Raw genomic sequence first — 27,626 nt, 5'->3', positions numbered from 1 at the left:
GATGAATTTTAATTTGCATATGAGTAAATAATACAATTTAATTTTATTTATTATTTTTGTTAACTTTTTTCTATTTCTTCAAAATAATTCAAACACAATTTTATTTTGAATTTTTAAAATATTAAAATAATTTATGTTTGTTTACTTATTTATTTCTAAAATAATTTCTTAAAAAATAAATATTCAATTTTAAAAGATAGTCAAGAAAAAACAATTAACAAATAAATTTTAATTTTGAACATTAATTTATTAATTTAAGTGATATCAGATATTTTTTTATAATCTTTTATCTATTTCTGATATTGTGTCAAATATATCTTTCGTTTTTTATTCATTGAAATGCCACTTTTGAATATTCTGTTGTACATAGCTTAGACAACTTCCTTAATTATATTCTTAGCTCATCGCAGTCCAATCGCAGACCATTTCTACTATATCAAGCCAGCTCATATCATTACTTTTCTGATGGCATTCAGGATGGTGAAGATTTGATTTTAGATGATGATCTACTGATAATTATACTAGATCTTATGCACCTTCAGGATAATCAAAGTTTATTCCTTGCTTTTTGCAGTAGTGCCACCAAGTGAGCCAAATATAACCTTATCTTTCAGGTTCAGCTAGTTTGCTTTGATCATGTATTTCTCCTCTTTTTATTAAACTTTAAATGTCCAAGTTTTAGTATCCTTCCATTAAAATCATGTTATTTTTAACTCTATTAATATGCTCAGCTGTTCTTATGTTAAAGTAATTAACCATTTCTTCAGTTATTTAAGCATCTAGCTAATTTTAATTACTCATTTTCACTTTATTTGCTCAGTAGTTTATGAATGAAATTTACTTTTTTGTATTCTACTTAAATTATTGTTAAATTTTTAATTAGTTAATGATTTCTTTTTTGTTTGTAGAAACTTTTTATATAATAGAAGCAAATTTGTTTAAAATTTTATCTATTTCTATAATCAAAAATAATTAAAAAATAACAATGACTGAAATACCAATTTATTAATTTAAAATAAACATACAAATCTATTATAAAGTGTGTTTTTTTTGTTATGCTATAATGATTTCATAAAAAATAAATTCAAATTAAATAATTCAAAAACTATTTTCAGAAAATGCACTAAAAAAAAATTAAATTTATTTATTTTAGATATCTGTTTAAAAACAAAAACTTTATCAGTTTAAATATTTATAAAATTAAATATGATTAGTATTAATAATTAATTAGCTTGAAGTTTTTTAATTTATCGATTACCCATATATTCATATTAAAAAAATAATAGAAATTCATTTTTATTTCATTTTATTTACAGCTTCTTTAATTTATGTATTCCAATTTTTTTTATTAAAAGCTTCTTTAAAGTTTAAATATTATTGCTTTTTTTACAGCATTAAAAATTAAATTAATTTAAATGTTTTAATTATTTTGTTTTACTTAAAAATTTTTTTCTTTTATCCTAAAAATTTAATATAATAAAATACAATATTGAATACTAACAAAACATTTTAATCTAACTTATTCATCTTATGATATTTTATTGTTATTTTTTCTCAAAAATAAATTTTTTTTAAATAAATGAATAAATTAAATATTCACTCCTTTTAAAATTAGGATTTTTATTTAAAATTAAGATAAAACAATATTTGGCTAAAATTATTATTTAAAATATATTATATTTATCATAAAATATAATAGAATTAAAATTATTAATTTTTGAATTTTCTTGGGTAAGAAATATCTAATTTTAATTAATCAGATATTTTATGGTATTATATTAGATTAAAATATATTTTACCTAATTAAAATAGTTAATAATTTTTTAGACTTTTAAAAATAAATAAAAGAATAAATAATTAATAATTTGAAGTTTTTATTTTTTCAATTTCGAAATAATAGGAAAATATTTTGTAGATTTAAAAATAAGAGGTTAATAGGAATATAGAAAAATAGGTTGAATAAATAAAAAAGTATAAATTGTAATCTCATATCTAAAAATTAATAAAAGTAGACAAATAGCTATTTAATAAACTATTTCTTCTAGAAAACACGGAATTACATTATTAATATTAATTACCTTAAATTTAATTTATTTCAATTTTGATTAATTGATAAATCCTTAAAAATTTACAAAACAATGTGTAAGTATTCTAGCTTTTAGTGAAAAAAATTGTAATTTAAGTTTAAAGAGTTTGATTACATAGTTAAATCATTCATCAAACCATAAATTTATTAAAAACAAAAGTAAAGATTAATAAACACCAGAATAGTTTTAAAATTTTTATCAGAATTAAAAAAATAATCTAAATAAAAATATTATAAATTTCAGAAATAATAAGATTCATTTTTCTACTAACTAGAAATAACAATTTACTTTCTAAAATTACAATTTAATATTTAAATTTTTATTTATTCCTTACAAATTAAGCAATGATTAAAATTCATTTGCCTTCATTATACAATTTTCTTAATTGATAAGCTTGAATCTCTTTATTTACTAGGAATAAACGTTTGTTACTAATTGTATTCTTTCATTAAAATGAGTTATATAATATTGATTTCTTTATATAAAATAATTACTTACTTATTAAGTATGGATTCTTTTTGAAAATTATTCAATATGAATCAAATAAAATTATTGGAATATGCATTTTTAATGTAATTTTTTCATTAAAAGTTTGCTCGTTTTAATATTTTATTAAATATTAAATTTTAAAATGTATTTTTAGTAGCATATTTTGTTAAAAAATATATATCTTAAATTTGTTTGAAGGTTTTTTGGCGTTAAAAGTTTCAAACAGATAATCGGTATAAATTAAGAAATTCAAAACTATTCGAAATCAATTATAATAAAATAATCAATACAAATAATATATAAGCAAAATAATTCTATTATATCTACTAAAAAAATGGACATCGAAAGTGTTGACACTGACTATTTATTGGAAAGCTCCTCTGAAAGTGAAAATATGTTTTCATCATCTTCTTTTTAAACTTTAGAGAAGTTTTACTTAAATGAAGCACAAAATGGTTCAACCTACTAATATAATCAAGCTTTGAACAATTCAAAACCTCATTTTTATCATGAAACATAGCTTTATACAAAATATATGAATTAAAACAAAAGAGAATTCTCACATTTACAAAACGAAGATGTTTTTTAACTTTCAGATTCAGAATCATTTTCAGATAAAATTAACATTTTAACTAATTTAACTGATTTAAATAAAAGCCAAATACCTTAAATAAATGCATAGATGCCAACTTCATCTCCAGAATAAAGATAAAGAAATTTTTAATCATTAAAAATTGTAAAATCTAAAATAACTATTGCTGTTGATATAAATAAAGACGAGAATCAAAATTTTTAAAAAAACAACTCTTCCAAGCTTTTCAGTCCTTTATCAGAATTATATAATATATTTGCTCAAAATGTTGTTATTAACAACGAATAAAATAGTCACTTTAACCACTTTTCTTATCTTAATTCTCACAAGATTCCAACTAAAGTACAGTTGTTGAACAGCTTAGGAACTCTTGAAGTATTTTTAAACTCTAAAGAAAATGTAGATGTAAATTAATCTTTAGTAATATAAAAATTAAGTCCATTTCATATTTAAGAATCTTCTTAATTCTCTTAAGCAATTTAAAAATACTCAAGTCATCTTAAACTTTTCCAAGAAAAATAAGATTTGTTAAAATATAACTAAATCACAAATAGTTTTTCAAAGAAGTTAGAGACTAAGTTTAATGAATTCGAAATTATATAATAATAAAAGCTTAAAGAAATTTCAAAAACTAATTGCTTTTATAGTTATAGTCTTTTTCAATTTAATGTAAAAAAATTTGAAATTGAATAAACTAAAATCGGATACTCTGAATCATTACTAGCTCTACTTGGATTAGACTATTAATAAGCAAAATAATACATTCTAAGAAAGGGTATTTTTGAATATACAAATTAATTTAATATATAAGAATAATACTTCAAATATATTTCTAAATTATTTGGTGAAGATGTGAAAAATTCTTTTAAAGTTGCCCTTTAAACTTTTGATGGCTTTGAACTTAATACAGTAAACATCTAGCATGCAATTGTTGACATAGATTCAGAAAATCCTTTCCTAGGTTATAATCAAGTACTGTTTGTTAATACATATTAAATTAGTGAAAACTTAATATAAAATTTAATATCCCTAAGATAAAAACACAAAGAACAAGTAAATTAAAGATTAATAGAATTAGAAGAAGACTTGTATTATTCTATGGAATCAAATATATTTTTACAAAAATATTACAAAAATTAAACAGAAAATTATTTAATGTATAGTAAAAGAGCTAAGTATAGAAACATAAATTGACCATTTTATTTTTATATTGTTTAAAGAAAATTTAAAAAATTTCAGATAAAGTTATTCGAATTAAATTTTGATCTTAACTTATTTTATATTTGGAAAAATATTGTTAAAATTAATGAAGATAAAATAAATTTTATTATTTTATATCAAAATATTTATTTTTAATCAAATATTTACATAAAACTTAAGAAATATTTTTATTTTTACCCATTTTTTATTTTAAATTTCTAAATTTAACTTTTAGACTTATATTTGAAAGTCTTAAAATAAACAATTTAAAAATGAATCTGCTTGGAGTATAAAATCAGATACGATTTATCAGAAATAGATTTTAAAGTGATTAACCACTAATACAAAAAGATAAGAAAAGAGTAAAATAATATTATTTAAAATTTAATTCCCTTATTTTAAAAGAGATGTTGATTTTAAAGATATTTTGAATTAAAAAGCTTAGATTATTAAATTTTGTGGTACTTGTATTTATTTAATCGCAAAAAATAAATTAACTAATATAGAGAAAAAGTGAGAGTTAAATGATTAAATTTTATTTGATTCAATATTTTTTGTATCCTTAAACTGAAATATACTTTTTTATTTACTTATTGAAGAATTTTATATCATATTGATTTATTATTTTTGATTAAATTCTAGAATTTAGAAATAATTTTATTAAGTTTTACCTAAATAAAGCTATCTTTAATGTATGTGATTAGAATAATATTTAAACTCATAATTTTTTTTCTTCTAAATATTGTAAATTGAATTTGTTCATTACATTTAACTTTATTTTAACTGTCCTAATTCTTCATTGTAATCTCAAATTTGTGCCGCATTTTTGTAATTATTAGAAAGTAAGGTTTATTTGCAGCCTGAAATTGTAAATTCTTCATAATCAAAAATTTAATAAAATAAAAAATAAAATTTCTTTCAAAATCAATTCAAGTCTTTTAAAATCTCCAACTATCTTTGAAAATTATAAATTCAAGATGTAGTAAATTTTATTTAATGAAAATAATAAAAATATATCCAATATTGCAAAATATTTTTCTTAAAGTATAACTGATCTATAAATATACATAGCTTTAATTAAGCTTCTGCATTTATAAATATTAATCAAATTAAAAATGATAAATTTAATTTCAATTTATGCAATAATACCCTCAATTCTAAAATTTGATTTGTTAATACTAACAAAAATATTCATTCAAGAAATGTTCTATTTTATTAAATGTAAAAAAGAATTTCTTAGAATAAATAAAATATTCTATATTCTGATATCAATAAAAGCGTTTATATAAATAAAATAAATGTAATTGTTCCCTAATATAAATTATAGATAAAATGTAAGTATTTTAACGAAATGATCTTTTAATCTACAAAAAATAAACAAAATTGATTTAATCCATTTAATTTTAAATGGAAACATAATTTTATTAACAAGATTTTGATAATATAAATAAATATTTAAATACCATATTATCAATTTTAATTTTACTTTGATTTTATATTTTATAGTAATTCAAAAAAAAAATTTTATTAATAAAAGTAATATCTATTAACGCATTTTAATTTTATAATTTTATGATATTTTATTTTAATTTTAATAATGCAATATGTTTTTTTAGAGTAATATTTTATATTTATCATTGCTTTTATCTGATATAATATTATATTAGACCTACTGCTGAAGTACCTAAGGCAACTAAAATGTTTTAGATTAGTACAGTTGTAATTTTAATACCAAAAAATAAGAACGGTTAAGTGATAGAATCCTATTTAACTTCTTTATAGCAATCATTAAAACATTCTTTTATTTCATTTAAATATTATAAAACCCTTTCATCTTATTTTTCATCTAAATCACTTGTCAACTAGAATTTCTGCTTAATGGCAGAAATAATTTTTTATCGCACCATATTTGAAGATTTAGAACCTATGTGAAAATAGAATTTGCGTAACCTTATAATATCATCAAAAGCAATTTGATAGTCAAAAATTATATTTTTATTAATTTCAAAGTTTGTATTTATAATAGCTCCTTAAATTAACAAGTAAAATAGTAAAAAGAAAATAACTAGAGACTCAAACCCGCAGGCAACTCCGATATTGTTTGGAAGCGAATAGACATCAAATAGCCAAAGTATAAGAGTAGCTAAACTAAATACAGCTACAAACACATATACACTGATAAATGCTTCTAGTCTAAGATAATATGCTTTTCCGTAATCCAAAAGCAATCTTCTTAATGTCGACAATGCTTTTAATTATTGGATAAAAATTGTATAAAAAAATCAATAAAATTCAATTTTTACCTTTGATAGAATATGGATCTGTAAAGTTTATTGTAGGTAAAAGTTTTTAAACTCCAACATTAAGTTTCTTAGGAGAAAGAAGAAGTATACATTATTTTTACAAATAGTTTTTCAGTTTTAAATCTTTAACAAAAAAAATTAAAAACACTAGAGAGCTAAAATATCCAAATGAAGTGTTATAAACTATCCCAACCATTTAAACAATTTCAATAGTGCTAAAATTAGTGTAATGTGACTCTTTGTCTATATATCTAAATATAAGCAATAGGACACCTCTAAAAATTCCAAGCACTATTGCAATTATAGTAAGAATACTATTTGGGTTGTCTTTTGTGAAGTTTTTTATTAGAAAATATACTATACCATACCCATAAGTATAGTTATCTTAAGGATATATACAAGGAGTAATGAACATGTTATCATATTTATGCCATTTTTAAAGTGCTAATATCCCATCTTCAAATTGCTTTACAGATTCCTAACTTGGATTTACTATAAAACTTTTAAAATATAAAATTAAAGGTATGTTTTTTTGCAATTAAAATACTTCATGTAAAACAAAGAAGAGTCAAATTCATTTCTCTAAAAAGCATTGTAAGATTCTCTATAAACTGTTATATCACTTTAGAATACCCATCTAGAAAAATAATAATCTTGTAGAGTTAATTCTCCTTATAATTCATAATTTCTATATAATTCTATTTTATCAGGGTGAAGGGTGGCATATCTTATTTTAAAAAAAAAAATTTAATTTAAAAAATAAAATTATATAATAATTTAATTTGTACTAAAAATATGATATCAAATGTTATATAAATAGTTTATTCATTAATATTGAATTATACAATTCAAGTACTTTTAATTAAATTCAAAAAATTTCTAAAATAAAATATGAAGTTTATTTTCTTTGATAAACCCTAAAAATGAAATTAAACTATTAGTAAAAATAATTTACTTGCAAGATATTATGTAAGCTCTGAGAAATAGTACAATCTCCATATAAACAATTTCTACAGTAAAAATTTGAGTACTATTAGAGGAAAAGTAAAGGATTAAGTTCAAAGAATTTGAAAAATAGAGCAAAGACTGCATATAAAAATAGCTATTATTGCCCCAAAAACTCAAATTTTTCATTAATTTTTCTTTTTTATAAAATATCAAGTAAGTAAAAGGACCAGTCAAAAAGTAAAAAAAAAAGTGATAGAGGAGAAATTCAAAGAAAGCTTTAAAATTCCATTCCACTTAATGATCTCTTATCTTATGAAACTGCTCAGGATTTATATATCTACTTTTTTTACAGATAGTTTACTTATTCTCTTCGAAAAAGTACTCATCATCTAAGATTGTTGAAGATTTTCTAAATTAATTTTGATTTTTTTAAGATTTTAATGACTCATCAATCTTTCTTGAAAATGCAGTTTATTCGTTTCTTTATTGGAAGTCATCTTCTTTATTTAAATTTATTATTTCCAAGCTGTTAATTGGTGAATAAGTTTATTATTAAATTTTATTCTCTATATTTTAATAATTTTATATTTCATTGAGTTTATTTAAAACTTAACAAGTTAGTCTTTCCTATTTCAATTGGCTTTAATCTTCTAACTAAAGATTACTAAAACTTTATATTATATGTTGGTTTACATGATTTAACACATTGTTTTCTTAATTTTCTATAGTTTCTGGATAGATACTTCCTTTACCTATTAATCCAAAAAAAAGTTAAAATTACTTTGTTTTTTCTATTAAAAAAGATTTATTTAATCAGATTCAATAAAATCTAACAACTTATTATTAGTAAACTTAAATTTTTTATATGATAAATTATTTTTGTACTTTAAGGTTTGTTTTTTGCTTAATTTTAAAACATTTTCTTTAAGGTTCTTCTATATTTCTAATTAAACAATTTTTTATCTAATTATGAATTTTTATTTTAAAAATTTTTTTATAAATTATTCACCCAAAATTTTTATAAAACTTCAGTCAAAATTTTTTACTATAATTAAAATAGAAGAAAAATTTATTCCAGAACAAACAATAAAATTAGTAATTACAACTATCGGATAGTGAAAATTCGAATTAATGACACAAACATATGTAAAAAATATCATATATTAAAGTAGTTTAATAATCTTCAATGTATAAAAATAAAATTTATTTTTTTTGCTTTACAAATGTTAATATAAAATCATTAATGAATTTATTTATGTTAAAAAATTAAAAATATTTTTTAAAATAAGTTATCGAAAAAATATAACATCATTTGTAAAAAATCCAAATTTGTATTTTATATAATTTATTATTTTGATTAAAAACAAATTTTATTTTAATTTACTGATGATATTTGATATTCTTTAATCAATTGTAAATCCAAAGATATTTATTATCTATTATTGTTTTATATTTTTTATAATTTTTCAAGCAAAACATAAAAAAATAATTAATATAATTTACTTATGCAATTTTTTGAAATAATTAATTTTACTTTATTTCAATTTTGTTATAATTTTAATTTTAAAAATTGTAAAATTAGTGAGTAAATTTTTTAGAGTTTTTAACCAAAATATTGATGGTATTTAATATAAAGTATTATTTATTTTAGGATATAAATTTATTTTCTTATAGTAAAACAAAATATAAAAAACAGTTTAAATAGCTTTAAATAGGAGATACAATTTTTAGTTTTAATTTTACTAAATTATATATGACTTGAAAGCAAAATAATTCTAAACTTATTTATTTTTTTTAAAGATTTTTAACTTATGTGTAGCTGATTTTCAATACTCTGCAAGATTCATTTTTTTTTTAATTTTATATCTTTTAAAATTATAAATAAGTAAAACATAAAAATAAATATGCATTTCTTGAAATAAAAATTTTATTAACTACAAATCTAATTATTAAAAAATAAATATCTAGTTTTAAAATTTTTTGATAGTTAAGCTGTTTATAAAAATCACTTATTCTAAGTTTAGGATGCTTCTGCTATTGTTTATAAAGATTAATCTCCATTTATATTACTGTTTTAGCTTTGAGTTATGCATATATCTTTAGCAGCTAACTATTATATTTTCTTTTTTTACTTACTTTTAGGACTGTTTAATTACTTTTTCTTATTTGGACTAAATTGCTCTAAGATGCATGAAACTTTTCTTTTGTAAATTTTTTCGATTGAGGATATTTTTGTGTCATTTTATTTTTTACTAGAACTTGATCTGATAATTTTAATTTTATATTTGTTTGGCCTTTGGTGTTAATCGTCATAGAAATTTATTTAGTTGTTATTTTGGTTTGCATCTTAATTTTTATACCTATCTAAATTATCTTAATATTATATGGATTGGTTCAAAACTATATAGCTGTTTTTATAGGGTTTATATTATGTAGAATAAAGCGTTTGGTCTAACATTTTTCTATTTTTTATTATCTATGAATAGTCAGTGTTCAAGCTTTTTTCCTCACTTTACATATTTTAGCTACTAGATCTAAAGCTATTTATTTAAACTCCATTTCTGTATGAATTCTATGTATAGAAACTGATGTTATCTTAAAGAGTATTATAATTTATTTTATTTGGATTTACAGGCCCAGATTAAAGCTATCTAGATGGAGAAACTTTTTATGAAGATGATCTTGGGCGTTATAAATGCTAATTAATAAATTTATAGTTTGAATTTACACTACTTGGATTGCTACCATTTATATCTATTGATTATCTAAATGAATTACTAAGTTATTGGAAATAAGTAGATCCGTTATTATTTTGTTAATTTACACTCTCTTTTAAAGGCATTAATTTTCTGTGTTTATTCTATCTTTCAAATTATTTGGCCTCTAATATTGGAAACAAAGTATTTTTTACCATATTTTTTTATTTTTTATCTGAATAAGGACTTGATTAAAGCATATTTAATGCTTAGATATGACTTTCTTTTTCTGTATCACTTAAATTTGTATTCAATTTTTTATTTATATGCTATTCTGAGGATCTTTTAGTTTATTTCTTTTCTTCATTAGCTATATTTTCATTGTTTTTACTAAAACTTATATTTTCTTATATTTTTTTGGCTTCCTCATTAGTATTTTACTCATTTTCTTTTGGTTAAGGAGATTATGAATATGCTCTTATTATTTTATCTTCCTGTTCATCTGGCTTGTATTTTTTTAGAGATACATCTTAAGATTTTATATGCTAATTATTGCTGTTATCTTATCCTTTTTATTCATCTTTTTAATCTGAACATTTTCTGATTTCTATTAAAAATGATAATCTACAATTTAAATTATATGACTTTAAGAAATACCTGAATTATTCTTTTTCTTATTTTTTTTCTTCTTGGGCTACTAATTTGTAGTATTCATGCCTTTTGGTAGCAGATTCTTTGATAAAATCTACTTAATTTAATCTTGTGAAACATAATTTATAAACATATTTTCCTATATTTTTATTTGTTAGTAGATATCTAACGTTCTAATTTATGATTGTTTGAAATTATTTATTATTTTATTGAATGGATATAGTAAGCGATTCTTAATTAATTTATCTTTTTTATTATAAACAAGAAAAAATAAACTTGTTAAAATTTATAATAGGTAGATTTATGCATTTTTAATAGTTTTTTTAACTTAATATCAGACAGAACACATAATCATTTTATATAAACTTTAATGTAAATTTTATTTATAAATAATTAATAAATACAATACATTTTTTGTTAAATTTAATAATAAATTAATTAATAAATATTTTTTAGAGTGAGTTAATTAGTTAGTATTTGCTTATAGTTTTTATTAATTTATTATTTATTAGAATTTTTTTAAATAATTTAGTTAATCATTTTTTGTTTCTACTATTTATGTAGTATTATGCAACACCAACAGCAGACGTACCTAATGCAATTAGTACATTTTATACTAAAACTGTTGTTATTTATATACCAAAGAATACAAATGGCTAAGTTATTGAGTCTTAGTTAACTTCTTTATAGCAGTCATTAAAAGATTCTTTAATTTCATTTAAATAATCTTAAATTTTTTCGTCTTACTCTTTGTCGGTGTATTCTTTTATTTTGAATTTTTTTTGAACTGAAGAAATAATTTTTTATCTGACCATGTTTGAGGATTACTAACTATTGTGAAAGTAGAATTTACGTAGTCTAATCACATCATCATATGCCATTTAATAATCAAAAATTATATTTTTATTCATGTCAAAATTAGTATTTATCACAGCTCCTTATATAAGTAAATAAAATAAAAAGAACAATATCATAAAAGCTTCAAAACCGCAAGCTACTCCTATATTAGTAGGTAAAACATATACATCAAAGAGCCATAACATTAGAGTTGCTAAACTAAATACTGCAACAAACACGTAGATAGATATAAAAGCTTCAAGTCTTAAATAATAAGCTTTGCCATAATCTAAAAATAGTCTCCTCAATGTTGACCAAGCTTTTAAGTATAAAAAACAATTAAAACATTAAAATAAATATTTAAATTTACTTTTTATTGAGTAAGGATCAGTAAAATTTATTGTTGGGAGCAATTTCTTAACTCCCAAACTGAGCTTTTTGGGAGAAATGAGCTATATACATTATTTTTGTAAGTAATTTTTTAATTTTAAATCTTTAGTAAAGAATATAAGAAAAACAAATGAACTAAAATATCCAAAAGAAGTATTGTAAACTATTCCAACCATCTAGATGATTTCAATAGTAGAAAAGTTGGTATAGCTAATTTCTTTGTCTAAATATCTATATATTAAAAGCAAAAACCCTCTAAAGAGTGCTAGAATTATAGCCATAGCCAAAAGTGGAGCATTTGGATTATCTTTAGTAAAGTTCTTAATTAAATAATGAACTACTCCATACCCATATACATAGTTTTCAGAAGGAAATATACAAGGAGTAATATACTCATGATCATGCTTGTGCCACTTTTTAAGAGATTGAATTCCATCATCAAACTAGTGAATACATTCCTAACTAGGGTTAACAATGAAGCTTTTTTATAGAATCAATTTTAAATCAAATATTTTTTAATTAAAAAGTTTCTTACTTCAAATAAAACATCGAGGAATCAAATTCTCCTCTCTAAAAAGCATTATAAGACTCTCTGTAAACAGTGATATCACTCTAAAAAACCCATCTAGCAAAATAATAATCTTAAAGCGTTAATTCTCCTTCTAGCTCATAATTTTTATATAACTATAGTTTGTCTGGATGGAGAGTTGCATATCTATTTTAAAAATTAAGATAAAATAAAATCCTTCAATAAAAAATGAAAAAGATTTGATAATTGAAAACTGCTTTAATGTTAAATAAGATTGATTGATTGATTACTTGCAAGAAATGATGTAAGCTCTTAAAAATAAAACAACTTCCATATAGACTATCTCAACAGTAAATATATTGGTATTATCAGAAGTAAAATAAAGTATCAGATTGAAGGCATTTAAAAAATAAAGTACAGATTGAATATAGAACTAAAATTTATTTCCCCAAAAACTCAAGTTTCTCATAAGTTTTTCTTTTCTGAAGAATAAAATTATTGTGAATGGTCCAGTTATGTAGTAAAAAAGAAAGTGATAAATAAGAAATTCAAAGAAAACTTTTAAATTCCAATCAACTTGATGGTCTCTAAGCTTATGAAATAGTTCAGGATTAAGATATCTACTTTTTTTTACAGAAGTTTATTCTCTTTCATCAAAAAAGTACTCATCGTCAAATAATGTAGAAGATTTTTAAAGCTATCTAGTACCATTTGTTGATTTGTATGTATCATCGATGTTTTTGGGGGTAATTATATGTTAATTTTGCTACATAGCCTTAACTTCATTTGAAATATCATATATTAGATCTTAAAAAGTAAGACTATTTTATTTTTACAACTAGCCTGATTGCTAAGCTTACTAGAATTATTAGTTATTACTTTATTTCACTACATTATTATTTTCAATAAATCTATCACTGATTGGCTAAGGATCCTATATATCTATATTAACAAATTTTCCTTAAGCATTGCTATCCTTAAGATTTATACTTTAAAGCTGGCTTCTGTATTAATTCGATTGCTTAGCCATTTCAAATTATTGTAGTTTTGCGCTATTAGCTGTTACATCTGATTTATTTTTGACTGCAGATTTTCCTAATTAGAACTAAATTTCTATTTAAAAAGTTTAAAATCATATTAAATCTAAAATAAATTACAATAATGTTTTAAATTATTGGTAATATTGTCTTCTTGTATTTCTAATGAAACAGAATCATAATTTTTAGAGTTTGATTGGCTCTCTAAATCAAGAGAAGCAATTTTGTTTTCTTTCTCTTTCATTATCTATTTTCCAATCTTTTTATGATTAAATAATTAATTAGAATAATATTTACTATAATTAACTGTTTAGAAGTATCAATACTATTAATTCGTAAATTTATTTACTAACTTACAGTAGACTATACTTTAATTCTTCTCGATAGTTCTCTCTTGCAATTATATCTAATCTACATCAATAAAAAACATATTTTAACAGCATTATTACATATAAACGTTATTAGATATTTAAAATCAAAAGAACCCACAAATTTAAAGATTTGTTAGCCATTCTTTCGAAAAATTTCTTTTATATTTTGATACATAAATAAGATTTTAATAATAAAAAAGAATAAAAAAATCATAATAAATAAGTTCTTTTATCACACTTGTGTAAGCTACATAAAAATTTTTTATAATCTAAATTTTAATTGAGATAATACCTTTTTCAATTTTACAATAATAAAATAAATTATACTACTCATAAAAATCTATCTATTCTTTCTTTCTCATAGCAAATTATTTAAAAAAGCTTACAATATACAATAAAATATAATATAAATGCAAAAATAAATATCTGAGTAAAAAACTAATTATTTTATCATTTTTAAATATTCAACTAACATATTCATTAAATTTTTAAAGATGAATTCTATCAAATAGGGTTGCTATTATTATTAGTTTTATTAACTCCATATTTTTACTAATATCCCTTAATAATCTATTGGAATAGTGTTCCTGCTATAGTACCTAGAGCTACCATAATACTCTAGAATTGGGCAAATGTAATTTATATAGTAAAAAGAGTGAATGGTTAGTTTATAATATCTTAATCAAGTTCGTTTTCACACTCTTCTATTGAAGATTGTATTTTTTCTAAATATTTGTCTACTTACTCAGATTTTTCATGTTGGTTGTATTTTTAAAATGTTTAATTAAGCTTTTCTACTGATTTTCTTCTTAGGAGATTATGAATGTCTTTTGGTTCTTGCAAGAAGTAAACATCTTTAAATAGTTTTAAATCTGCAAGAATCACCTTATAGTCAATAAGAGTATTTTTAAATTCACTGAAAGTTTAATTAATAATTGCACCTTGATAAAACATATAGAGAGAGGATGATAATATCACAAAGACCTCAAAAACGCAAACCAATACAACACTACCTTCAAAATTAGTAATATTATAAATCTACAATACCATTAGTACTAATCCAACTGCTCCAACAATAATGTATACTGTTAAAAAAGCCTACACTCTTATAAAGAAAGATTTTCCATAATCAAGAATTACCCTTCTCAAAATAGACCATCCTTTTTAATTAATTTAAATTGAAATAAGAATAATTAAAGCTTAATAATCAACCAAAAAAACTTATAAATTTAAATTAATATTTTTTATTTAAATTATGAGCTTTGAGATATTGATTTAAAATTTTTAAATGATTAATCATGAATTTTGTTTATGGAATTACCTTTAAGAGCATAGGGATTTGTAAAATCTATAGTTGGTAATTCCTTATTTTCTAAAGCATTAGACTTACGAAATTGTAAGGTGAATTTAATTTATTCAAGAAGGAAGTATTTCATTCCTAAGTCACGTATAAAATAAGCTAAGAAAACCAGTGATGAAAAGTATCCTAAGGTAGTAACAATAATTACTGCTACTATTTGTACTATTTCATCTGATGTGAATTAATATTTTTCATCTGCAAAATATCTATATGCTAAAGTAGAAAAACCTCTAATTAAAGATAAAACTAGGCAAATATAAACTTATATTATGCTTTTATTTTAGTTTTTATATTATTTTATAAGATAATATATTATACCATATCCAAAAAATAATTAGTTTTTAGTCTCTAGATTAATTTTATTTATAGTGGAAGGTGGGTTAAATTCGTCTTCGTACTTGTGAAAAGTTTTCAATTCATCTACATATTTAAGTATTAATTGAGTTTTTTCTTCACTGGGGCTAACAAAGAAGCTTTAAAAAAAATAATAAATAATCAATCTAAATTATTTCTTTTGAAAAAATACCTTAAATAAAACATTTAGACGTCATATTCTCCCCTCTGCAATGAATTATAAGTTTCTCTATATATAATAGAAGGTGATTATTTAACCCAATCAGAAAAATAATAATCTCTAGACGTTAGTTCTGAATTAAGTGTGAAATTTTTATAGAGCTCTATTTTTTCTAAAGGAAGTGAAGCATACCTGTTTTTTTTAAAAATAAATTTTAGATTATTTCATTTTAATTATTTATTTAAATTACTTGCAAGAAATAACAAATATTCTTAGAAAGATTGTAATTTGCATATATATTATCTCTACTTTATAAATATTATGGCAATTCCATACAAAGTATGAGATGAGAGTTGCCATATTTAATGCATATATCACAAATTGAGTAATAAACCACTTATTAGCTCCAAAAAAAGATAAATTTCTCATTAAATTAATCTTTTTAAATAGGATTAAGCTTATTAAAGGTCCAAATAAGTAGTAAAATAGAATATGATAAATTAAAAACTCAATAAAAATAGAATTATTCCATTATATTTAGTGGTCCTTTAACTTGTAAAAGAGATCAGGATTTAATAGTCTCTATCTTTTTTACGATTTCTTTTAGCTGTCTTCGCTGAAATATTCATCTTCAAATACATTTTCACCACTTATCCTAGAAAAAAGTGTTGAATTTCTTTAATTTTAATTACTTCTTTATTTTTTCATTTCAAAGTTATTTTCTTAATCATAAATATAAGCCTAATTTGAATTGTTTATCACATCTTTTCTAAGTATTATTTGCTAAAGATTTTCATTTTGAATTCCATTTACTTAGCTATTGTATTTTATTACTCTGTCACTTGTATATATCTATTTTAGTTCAATGTTTTAAATTTCAGATTAACTAGATGCTTAGCTTAATTGTTCAGAATTTTTATTAGAATCCACATTCGAATTTTTTTTTTAGCCTTGTAATATCTGTTATTCTTTTTCACTACAATTCAACTAAATAATATTTAAGCTTCCAGTTATGATCTAAGTTTATGGAGTCAGAGTCAGATTGTTAATATTATCTTTCTTATCTGGATGGATAGCACCTTTACCTAATTTTATATTAAATAGAAATTCATTTGTAGAACTTTTATTTGTATATCACATAAAGTTGAGTTAAAATTATAAAATAGAAAATAAAGTTATGTTATAGTTCAAATATAATTAAAAGAATATTACAAATATAATCTAAACTTTAGTTGGTATTTTAAACTTATTCAATATTCATTAATTAACTAAATACTTGCTTTTTTTTTTAGAGGTTCTTGCTAAAACATTTATTATAATATTTGAAAAAGACCAGTTTGTTTGAAAATCCAGTTTTAATTATTGTTATTTCTTTTTTGAAGCTAAGTGTAATAAAAAGCTGAAATAATTAAAAAAAATTAGAAACTATTAGTTTTTACAAATAGATTTCAAATGTTTTTTGTAAAATTACCTGATTTCTAAACAAAGTTTTTATAATATTATAAGATATTAATAATCCAATACGCTTACATCTCAAATATAATTAAAAAAATTTGATTCTAGTTTTAGTACAGTAATTATATTAATTACGGATTATAAATTACCCAAAATTAATTTTCAGTCCTATCTTCTTTAAAATAGTTAAAATATTATATTAAAAATATCATTAAATAGGTTTATTTCTTTAACTAACAAATAAAATAAATTTTTTGCTATTAACTTCTTTGATATTATTAAAGAAAAATGTAAAGTATGCTTTTGACCTCTAAATTAATTAATTTACTGTAAAGTTAATTTATGGCCTGAAGTTTGAGGTAATTAGATAAATAATAAATAAATTAAATTTTTTTTGAAAAAGAAGCTTTCAAGCATATATCCATATACAAAACAAATATTATTTTACACCAAAGCAACTCTACTGATAAATATTTGATTTTAAATATTATAATTCGCTTATTGAAAATGCTTTTACTTTTAAATTTTAATTTATATATACAAAATTAATTATTAAAAAAATTATGGGTGACACATTATTGATAATAAGTAATTTCAAAGAATTAATTAATCTATTTTATCAAAAAAGCTAACCACTTTAACATATCTTTCATTAAAAAAGCATTAAATAATTTAAGCTCTTTCTTCTTTGCCATTAATCTTACTTTGGTATAATATCTTACTTTTTATTATAAATGTACTTTTAATAATATTTAAGAATTGTTTTTTCTTTTAGATTTATAGCAGAAGATAATTCTAAAGGAGTTTGAATGCTCAATTCTTTTATTGTTGTTAATAAACAAAATACAAGTACCATACTACTTGATATTTTATTTCTTTCAAAAGATATCTTAAAAGGATTAGTTTTCTTTATATTTTATTCTAAAATACTAAATACTTAAAATTCTTCTGGCTCTAAAAAGTCCTTTAAATTTACATCTTTGTAGCTACTAAATTATTTAGAATTAAACTTTTTCATCTCATTTAAATTTTGATTTACTTATTAGTTAAAATAAAAAAAGATCTTTTTTTGTAAATATTCAAAGCAAATCTTATCCCATTCAACAGATTTTACAAAATCATTTTATGGTTTACTAGTTAATATGTTTTCATTTTTTTCAATACTGAATTTAATCTATTATATTTTTTATTACTCTTTCAGTATTTTATCAAGAGAAACATTTGTTGTTTCAGCTATTTACTAAAGATTAGCCTCTGTGCCCACACTTTAAATAATAAAAAATATTCAATTTAGATTTCAAAATGATTTTAAATCAAAAAAATTTTTAAAATTGTTTATTTATTAATACTAAATTAATAATTTTCTATTTTTTAATTTAAGCATAATATTTATAAATAATTTTTTAAAAGGTTTCAAAATATGAATTTAAGCAACAACCAAACAAAATTATTTTACTATTTCATAATTATGAAGCAAAAACTGCTGGCTGCTTTTGTTTTTACAGATTTACATGTGCACTTTTTATCAAGGTTAACAATTTCAATAAAGTTTTAGACGATTTCAAACTCTATTTTTTTATCTCCAATAAAATCACACCATTTTCTTATCAACTTTTTGCATGCGTTTATTTCATTTCTAATCTTATCCCATTTATCTACAATTTACTCTTTATAATCAACTGTATTTAGATTTAATTGTTCCTAACCAAATGCATATCTTCTGCTATTAATTTACTGTGCCATAGATTTAGTATTTTCTTCTTTGTCCTATACAGTTTCATCAGAATATGTAATCACAGTTAAGTTATCTATATATCCGCAACTATTATTAAAGCATTTAAATAATTAACTTTTCAAATCAAACTTCATAGTATAGCTGTGGCACTTTTAGCATACAGATGAAGGCTTACTAGCAAGATCCATTTTATTTTAAATATATTTAGTATTATTTTATTAACAATTAATTATTTATTAAATTCTCTCTATCAGAATTAATTTTTGATAGAATTTTAAATGATTTAGCTAAGCTAAATCCCAAAAAGATTCTCAATTTTTGATCAGATTTTAAAGCATAATTATAAAATTTAAACTAATGCAATTTTATTTCAATTTTGAAAATATTTGTTTATTTTCTTCAAAATATTTTGTTTAAATATTTTTTTTCTAATACTTTTTCACTAATCAGCTTATTCTTTAAAAAATTTAAATAAAAATATTAAAAAAGTATTAATAAAATAAACTTAAATTTATAATAATTGTTTGCTTAAAACAGTTAAAATGTAAAATGAAAATGAGTAATAAAGAATAAAAATAATTTTATTTTTTGAACAATAAATAACCTAAGTGTTTTAAAATTCTAAAATATATAGGTATTTATTTATCTAATTTATGTATTTTTATGCACTTTATATGATTTTATAAAGTTAAAAATAATTAATTTTAAATTAAAATTAATTAGACATTTAGTATTTCTTATGATTTACATTTTTTAGAGCTATTTTAAAAAAAATAAAAATAGAATAAAAATTATATTTTAGCTAAAAAAGGTAGCATAAATACTCATTAATTATTTTAATAAATACATTATTCCTTCTCCATTTTACTTAAGCTTATTATAGTATTAATTAAGAATTTTTTTAATTTTGAGAGTGAGTTGATTTAGAGTATTTTTGAATGAATTCACAGTTTTATAAAAGTGTAGGATTAATGAAATATTGATCGTTCATTTTCATTCACAAATGTAAAACATAAACAGTTTTATTACAATTATAATTTTTTTTATAATTTTTTATTATTTCTTCAGAAATAAATTTCATCAAACTCTTCTAATTCTTGCCATTCATCTTGACTATTTGTTTCTATCTTCGCTTAAGTCTTTTATTAATTCATTAGGATTAATGAAATATTTATTTATTTACACTGATATTTTTAATGATAATATATGTTGAACTATTTTTATTACTAAAATTATAAACTTTTTAAATTATGTATTTTACCAATTAAGAAATATGATTGAATTATAAAATATATTATTTTATTATTTTTAAACTTTCAATATTTAAGGATTAGCTAACTTTCAGCTATTTTTTATTATTTGTTTTTGATTTCAAATGATGGAATGCAAAAAATATTTTTCATATATTTATGATTATATTTTATTTATTTATTTTTGTCAGTAAGAGCATAACACAAAAACAGTTAAAAAAATAATTTGGGGTATTGCTATTCTGATCAAATTAAAAATACAAAGTAAATAAAAATTTCTTATATTATGAAGTCTTTTTTACTAGGACAAAATTTAAAAGCAAATACTGAATAAAGCGAAAAGAATCTATTTTAAAGCTATTAAGATTGTAATGAGTTAAGTGTAATAAATTAATAAGAAAAACTTATAAGGTCTCCATACAAGCAAAATCTTAAGAAATAATTGTATCTATTGGGTAAAAAAAGTGAAAGTCCAGACAAAATGCAAATAAACAACAAACTAGAATCATTATAAAGCTAATCGATAAAATTAGATAATTATCCAGAGAGATGCTATATAAATAGAATTGTTGAATATAAAATTCCTAATTAGTTGAGAGAATCCTAAGCAAACTAGTTGTTATCTTCAAAAAAAAAGTTATATGATAGAATAAATCATGATGAGGAAGAGTGTGATTCTCTGATAATAAGGTAAAAATCTTATTTAAGACTTACTCCTGATTACATTTTCAACAAAAAAATTCAAAACATTATTGATTAATAAGATGAGCAAGCTTATAAACTACCTTCAATACACTAAAATTCAAGAATTTAAAGTTAATTTAATTTTTTTTTAAATAAAAGATTTTAAATTTATTAAAAATATTAAATAAGATAATAAAGGTGAAAATTCAATAAAATTTCAGAGATATGATACATAAAATTCAAGTAACGAATACAGTGCTACTAAAAAGTTACCTCAAAAAAATTCTAACATAAATGAAAGAATTATTTAGTAAATAAATTTAAAATATGCTTAAAGGTATACAACTTTAAATCCCTCTCTTAAAGAAAATTCAAATAATAGATACTCAGATTATACTTCATTTAGTAAGTAAAATAAAAGGAGTTAATCAAAGCTAAATTAAAGCTATAGCTTTGTTTCTAATCATTAAATTGAAAATAATATCCGTTAAAAAGTATCAAAATATTCATTACATAATTAATCTTACGATTTTTAGAGCAGCAAGTAGAAGAATTCACCCACAATGAAAAATTACTTAAATGTGGGTTTAAATTCTTTGATAGATAATGATTCTACTATACTTGAGTTAATCAAATTAAGAAAATGAGTTCATATAAAATCTAAACTAGCTTAAAAAATAAATGTTTTAAATATAAAGGAGTTAAAAATCTTTAAGGTATTTTAAAGCTTACTAAATGATGTCAATAAAATCAGTAATATATGAGATATAATATTATTATTAAAATTAAATTATAAATTATTGTTAAAAACAAAATTCTTCTAAAGATAAATGAGGATATGATTTAAATTATTAAGAAGGTTTTTTAATTAAATTAAATTAATTATTTTGTATAAAATTATTATAAGTTGAGTGTTTATAGTATTATTTTGATTATTTTATATCTTTATTTTGATTGAAATCTTTCTTTTAAAGTCTTTTGATAAATCAAAATATTTTATGTGATAAATGTTTAATTTTTCAATATGAACTTATACACTTTTGTTTGCTAACAAAAATGGCAGCAACTGTTTGAATTATTATTGTGAAATCTATAAAACTTAAAATTTTACAAGAGCCATGTATTGGCTATTAATAATTTGTAAATAGAGCAAATAGGTGCTGAATGAATTTGATTAATCTACAGTTTTAATTTGTTATAATATTCAATAAACTATCAAAACAATTAGATATATTCAAAAAAATAATTCTTTTAAAGGAAGAAAAATTATTTAATAAATGAATAATTAAGTAAATTGAATTGAGTTATTTAATTCATAATAATTAAGATGATGACATGTTTATTTAATATTAGTAGAGAACTCATACGAGTGGCTCTTAAAGGAGTGAAGCTAGCGATAAAAAAATATAATTGCCAAAAATCAAAAAGACAATAGGTTTAAATATTTATTTATTATTGAATTAGAGCAATAAATTTAAACACTACTAAACTAATTTTAGGTGAAAAACAAATTATGTAAATTGATGGTTAACTGGAAGATAATCCATTTTATGTGCCAGAAGATTATGAAGTGATATTTATTTTATTCCATTTGCTAATATCATAATTTAATTTTAATTTTAATAGATTCTTAAAATGAAAGAAGAAGAAAAGTTAAATAGATTAAAGGTAATATTATAAATAAAATCAAGATGATTATATTTTTATAGTTGGGTTAAGGTAATTTTTTTGTTTTAAAAAACTTAAGGAAAGAGCATAAAATCAAAAACTTAAAATATGGGAAAAAGGAATTAAAAGCAAAGGAAAATACACAGTAAGTTCTATAAACGAATAATATAAGATAGATGAAGAAGCAGAGGATGAATATGCGAAATTGTAAAAAATTAAATATGTTTATTTTTACTTGAGTATTTTATTAAATAAGGAATATTGTTGATGCTGCTAAGAATGCTATGAAAAATAGAGTAAGACAAAAAGAACCCATGCACCAGTTTATTGATAAAAAGAGAGAAATGCTTTTATTTTAAATGTTAATAGACCACAAAAAGAACTAAATTAATGAGTTCGAAGAATTAACTCGTCTTCATAAAAAGGGTTTAGAAAAATCTGAATAAATGCTTGAAGAAGATATTGAGGCATTCAATAAATTTTTAGAAGAAAATAAAAATAATTCAAGATAAGCCATCAAGGCTGCTGAAGATGAAACTAAGAAGAAACAAGAGAAATAGTTTGAAATAAAGTAACTCAATGAATTGCGTTCAGATTTGCAAACAAAGATATCTCAAAAAGCTGAAAACTTAGATGAATTTTGGGGATATAAAAAGTTCTTAGATAAAATAACTCCAAAAGAATTTATTGAAGTGTTAGAAAGAAAGAGAAAGAATAAAAAGGACAACACTAAGAAAAAAACATAAGGTAACATATATTTATTTAGCATTAGAAAATATTTGTTTTATTTCTAATATATTTTATAAAAAAATTATAGATTCAACAAGCTATAAAAAATTAGTTGATACTTATAATATCACCATTCATTAGGATATCTTGGAAATATTAGATGATAGTGATGAAGAATTCGAACCTTATTTTAAAAAACCAGAATAGTTGGAATAAATATTTATTGACTTACAAGAAAAAAATTTATCTCTGATCCAAAACACTTAGGAAAGAGAATAATAAGCTGAAGAAATCAAACACATATTTTTATAAAAATAAAAAATGCTCAACGAAGAAAAGCAAAATATAATCAAAGCTAAAAATGACTTACTTAAAAACTTAGATGTAATTAAATATTATTTAAAAATATTAAAAAATAATATCTTAAAAATTTATTAAAAAGAATGTAAATGAACAAATCAAACATTTAAAGTAAGTAAAAAATGATAATCAAACACCTTCACAATTACTCTAAATAAACTAGGAAGTAAGAACTATCATAATTATAAATAAATAAATATTTTATTATATTTTATAGATATTGAAAATTTATAAAAATGATCCTATCTCATAAGAAAAAGGAGTAGATATTAGAAAGGATATAATGGGAATAGAAATTATTAAGGTAAAATTTATAGCTTAATTATAGTTTTATTAAAAAATTAATATGTTTAGGAAATGGAACTTAAGTTAGAAAGCTTGTTAGATTAATTAAAGTAAGAAAGAGCTAAAAACGAATAAAGGCTATAAAATGCAGAGAAATAATCAACATAGGAAAGAAGAGACGAAGTAATTAAAACATTTATTTTTAAGTATAATTCAAAAAACAAAATTATTTAGATTAAAAAAAGTAAACAAGAATAAGAAAATAAAAATATGCAGCTAAGATAACAAGTTTTAGCCTAACCTAAAAAAGAGAAAAGGTAAGATTGTTTACAAAACATCTATTTAATATAATAATTGGCTTTTATTAATTTAAATAAAAAAAGATATGGAAGACCTATTATGGAGAGGATGCTCCCTTAAAAAAAAATTATAGAAGAAAAACAAGAAGAAGAGGAATCAGAATAAGAAAGAGATTACAGAAAATACTTGCCAGATAACTACTGAAAATTTAAATTTAATAATAATAATTGTCAGAAAATGTTTGTTTTGACTTTAAAATACTAAATAGACTTTTAGTTAACTTAACAATAACTCAGCTAATTTTTTAATATTTACAATAGAATTAAAAAAATTATTGAATAAAATAAACAAATAAATAGCTTTTTTTAAGAATTAGCTCTTTTCTTTAACATTATTTTTATTATTTTAAAGAAAAAGTATTTTAAACTAAAAACAGTTTGTAAAAAGCATGGAAATTCTAATTTGAAGTTCATGTTAATTTTCAATATTTTAAATTAAAAATGTTTTTAATAATCTTTCTTTCTATGTTAAAATTATTAAAAAAACTTGGTTTAAAGTTTTGCTAAAATAATTAAACTAATTTAAATTGTGTACACAACTAAAAACTTATAGATTTCTTTTTTGATATAGATTAATAACTAAATTATAAATTCCTATTCAAATTAATAACTCAGTAGTTATAAATAATTCAATTCAATTCAATGAGTTTATAGATTATCTTTCATCCCAAGAAAGGAAAGTAATCAAAAATATTTATTATAAAAAAATTTCGTTTTTTTTTAAATAACTAAAATATAAAACTGAATTGATAAAAATGATTAGTAAGATAGTTTTAACAGAAAAGGGACTCAAACTTTCGAGCGAGCTTTTAACTGTTAACCCTGATGATCCTCCTCCTTTTTTAGAGGAAGGAAAACCAATTTAAAAATAAATAAGTACACCAAAAATAGCTAATCTTTTCGAAAAAAGTAATGGATTTCTAGATAGATTAACTCTTAAATCAGCATAATCGAATCGATAGATTAGCGGAAATAAACCATTCTTTTTACCTAATTATGATTATTAAGAAGTTTTTAACGCTCAACCTTCATCAAAATAGTCTAAGTATCCTGGAATATATCCACCTAAAACATCTGAAGGAAAGAATAGGATTAAATTAAATTAAAATGCAGAAAATTTAACAAGCTCAAACTCGCTAAAAGTAGGAATAAATTAGTTGAGAGATTAATAATTTATGCAGACTGGAATTATGACAGGATCTCATCCTCTAATACTTGATTATGAAACACTTACCAAATAGTAATAAGAATATACATAGAGTAGAAAATAGAGCTAGTAATAAATGTTTTTTTAAAGGTAATCGTAATAAGGATTAGATGATGGAACATTTCATCCTTTTGATAGCTAGTAAGGAACAAGCAAAAGAATGTTACCAGGTATTTTACAAAGTAAATCTAATCAGTTTCTAGGCTCGAATTAATAAGCTGGTATTTCTGAGGAAAGTCCTAGTAAAAAAGATGGATTTTAAAAATTTTAATTTAATAATAAAATAGACGACTTTATGAAAAGTAATATGGGTACTACAACTAATAATAAATTTTAAATTTAAACGCTTTAACATGGTAGATAAATGCCTGTAAATAGACAATAGCATGAGAAAAGCATCAAAGAAAGAATGGATTTAAAAAAATAAACATATCTACATCATAGGGAATTACAGGATAAAAAATTAAAAGAAATTGCTTAGAAGAGATCTGATTTATCTAAAGACCCTGTGCATATTGCTGCTAAATATTTATAAGAATTAAAAAAAGAAGATTAAACAGTTGAAAATTTACTTTTTGATGTTAATTATTTTAAATCTCGATATAGAAATAGACTGCACGAATACCACTAATAAAAGTACTAAAAAAAATGGAATAAATATTATTTTCCTTCTGAAAGCAAAAGAAGTCCTTCTCCAAAAGACTAAATCATTAACGACTAGCTTGAAGAAGATCTTTTTAACATAGATTAATCTTCTTATAAACCCTCTATTAAAAGTTATCAAAAGCAAAATAGCATTCATTCTCATAATGTTCAGTGAGTAAGATATTTTTATTAATAAGCTTCAGAGCTTATCTAACACATCAATAAAATAAATTCATATATTTTAAAATATTTATTAACGTAATTATTTATTTCTTAACTCAAAAAATATATTTTTATACATTATTTATTGCTTATTTCATTGCTTTGAATTGAAAAAATCTGATCGAGTTTATTTTATTTTGATTTTTAATCACACTTAAAAATATAATTTTAAAGATTTTTTAATAAAGAATAAAATTTAATAGAATTTTTAAACAGATTTTATAATTTAATAAATTAAATTCATTGCTAAATTATTATTTTTCTTTCATATTTTAGATAATATTTTGAATATATTTACTATTTATTAAATCTAGAATTTCTTAGTTTATTTCTCAAGTAAATTAATATTTTTTATTAGTGATTTCAAAGCAAGCATATCTGTTTAAATTAAAAATTTTAACTTTATAAATTAATTTGCATGATTAAATTATTTCAAGTTAATTCAAAAACAAAATTTTATGTATTAAATATATTTTAATAATGTGGAAATATTTTAAAAATAAACTAATATTTTCTTCATTTTAAAAATGCCAAAGTAATTTAAATATAAAATTAAAATCTTTGCCATATTTATTTGCTTTTGAAAATTGTGAATGTTTCCAAAATAAAATATCTCATATAATTGTAAATAATAAGAAAATATTTGATATTTGAAAGTTTAGTTTTGTTAAATGAGTCTAAGTATTTATAATTAATTTTGAAAACTAAAATTAACAATAAATAAGTTATGCATGCTTGAGAGTGAGAATGATCATACAATAATATCTATTTAGTTTCATTAGTAAAATATAAATTAATCCATAATCTTTGTGAAAAATTATTAAGAAAATAAATTTGGTAAAACAGAGAAGTATTAAACTGGAATTCAAAATAATTAATTATTTTTGATAAAGTCAATATTCAAGATATTGATAAACTGATAAAAAAAGATAGTATGTTGAGAGAAGTTGTGATAGCCAAAAATATAATGATATTTTTAGAATGTTTGAATAAAAATAAAAAATTAAGTTTTTATTTGAGAAA

General features: G+C 20.7%; 10 protein-coding genes across 10 annotated transcripts; 4 read left to right on the top strand and 6 right to left on the bottom strand. All coding sequences in view use genetic code 6, as the record gives it.

Annotated features, from left to right (window-relative positions):
- Positions 1-264: 264 nt before the first annotated feature.
- Positions 265-801, bottom strand: TTHERM_00492640 (hypothetical protein; the record flags this gene model as incomplete). The annotated part of the gene is made up of 1 exon (XM_001023156.1): positions 265-801. One exon carries the CDS (start codon positions 799-801, stop codon positions 265-267), a length of 537 nt encoding a protein of 178 aa, XP_001023156.1.
- Positions 802-2,910: 2,109 nt separating this feature from the next.
- Positions 2,911-4,362, top strand: TTHERM_00492630 (hypothetical protein; the record flags this gene model as incomplete). Its single annotated transcript, XM_001023155.1, has 1 exon — positions 2,911-4,362. The coding sequence occupies one exon, from the start codon at positions 2,911-2,913 to the stop codon at positions 4,360-4,362; it is 1,452 nt and encodes a 483-aa protein (XP_001023155.1).
- Positions 4,363-6,002: 1,640 nt separating this feature from the next.
- TTHERM_00492620 (transmembrane protein, putative) lies at positions 6,003-8,538 on the bottom strand (the record flags this gene model as incomplete). The annotated part of the gene is made up of 5 exons (XM_001023154.2): positions 6,003-6,616; positions 6,672-7,171; positions 7,219-7,398; positions 7,627-8,371; positions 8,505-8,538. The coding sequence occupies 5 exons, from the start codon at positions 8,536-8,538 to the stop codon at positions 6,003-6,005; spliced, it is 2,073 nt and encodes a 690-aa protein (XP_001023154.2).
- Positions 8,539-9,624: 1,086 nt separating this feature from the next.
- TTHERM_00492610 (hypothetical protein) lies at positions 9,625-11,159 on the bottom strand (the record flags this gene model as incomplete). The annotated part of the gene is made up of 2 exons (XM_001023153.2): positions 10,973-11,159; positions 9,625-10,922 (listed from the first exon to the last, which is right to left on the bottom strand). Exons 1-2 carry the CDS (start codon positions 11,097-11,099, stop codon positions 9,625-9,627), a joined length of 1,425 nt encoding a protein of 474 aa, XP_001023153.2. The 5' UTR covers positions 11,100-11,159.
- Positions 11,160-11,502: 343 nt separating this feature from the next.
- TTHERM_00492600 (transmembrane protein, putative) lies at positions 11,503-14,003 on the bottom strand (the record flags this gene model as incomplete). The annotated part of the gene is made up of 5 exons (XM_001023152.1): positions 11,503-12,122; positions 12,174-12,673; positions 12,729-12,908; positions 13,013-13,835; positions 13,880-14,003. 5 exons carry the CDS (start codon positions 14,001-14,003, stop codon positions 11,503-11,505), a joined length of 2,247 nt encoding a protein of 748 aa, XP_001023152.1.
- Positions 14,004-14,634: 631 nt separating this feature from the next.
- TTHERM_00492590 (transmembrane protein, putative) lies at positions 14,635-17,314 on the bottom strand (the record flags this gene model as incomplete). Its single annotated transcript, XM_001023151.2, has 5 exons — positions 14,635-15,290; positions 15,452-15,963; positions 16,017-16,196; positions 16,255-17,089; positions 17,281-17,314. 5 exons carry the CDS (start codon positions 17,312-17,314, stop codon positions 14,635-14,637), a joined length of 2,217 nt encoding a protein of 738 aa, XP_001023151.2.
- A 794-nt stretch (positions 17,315-18,108) lies between these two features.
- TTHERM_000492589 (hypothetical protein) lies at positions 18,109-19,382 on the bottom strand (the record flags this gene model as incomplete). The annotated part of the gene is made up of 2 exons (XM_012799615.1): positions 18,109-18,724; positions 18,916-19,382. The coding sequence occupies 2 exons, from the start codon at positions 19,380-19,382 to the stop codon at positions 18,109-18,111; spliced, it is 1,083 nt and encodes a 360-aa protein (XP_012655069.1).
- Positions 19,383-20,730: 1,348 nt separating this feature from the next.
- TTHERM_00492570 (hypothetical protein) lies at positions 20,731-21,775 on the top strand (the record flags this gene model as incomplete). The annotated part of the gene is made up of 2 exons (XM_001023149.2): positions 20,731-21,259; positions 21,318-21,775. The coding sequence occupies 2 exons, from the start codon at positions 20,731-20,733 to the stop codon at positions 21,773-21,775; spliced, it is 987 nt and encodes a 328-aa protein (XP_001023149.2).
- A 471-nt stretch (positions 21,776-22,246) lies between these two features.
- On the top strand, positions 22,247-24,674 carry TTHERM_00492560 (hypothetical protein; the record flags this gene model as incomplete). The annotated part of the gene is made up of 12 exons (XM_001023148.2): positions 22,247-22,417; positions 22,485-22,563; positions 22,628-22,698; positions 22,755-22,796; positions 22,876-23,003; positions 23,053-23,543; positions 23,614-23,909; positions 23,968-24,051; positions 24,103-24,189; positions 24,240-24,353; positions 24,405-24,487; positions 24,554-24,674. The coding sequence occupies 12 exons, from the start codon at positions 22,247-22,249 to the stop codon at positions 24,672-24,674; spliced, it is 1,767 nt and encodes a 588-aa protein (XP_001023148.2).
- A 505-nt stretch (positions 24,675-25,179) lies between these two features.
- On the top strand, positions 25,180-26,556 carry TTHERM_00492550 (hypothetical protein; the record flags this gene model as incomplete). The annotated part of the gene is made up of 1 exon (XM_001023147.2): positions 25,180-26,556. Exon 1 carries the CDS (start codon positions 25,285-25,287, stop codon positions 26,554-26,556), a length of 1,272 nt encoding a protein of 423 aa, XP_001023147.2. The 5' UTR covers positions 25,180-25,284.
- Positions 26,557-27,626: the final 1,070 nt, after the last annotated feature.

The sequence above is a fragment of the Tetrahymena thermophila genome (genome assembly GCF_000189635.1).
Source record: "Tetrahymena thermophila SB210 genomic scaffold scf_8254446, whole genome shotgun sequence".
NCBI lineage: Eukaryota > Ciliophora > Oligohymenophorea > Hymenostomatida > Tetrahymenidae > Tetrahymena > Tetrahymena thermophila.
The sequence above is the reverse complement of the archived record's forward strand: the minus strand, read 5'-3'. Positions and strand labels throughout refer to the sequence as shown.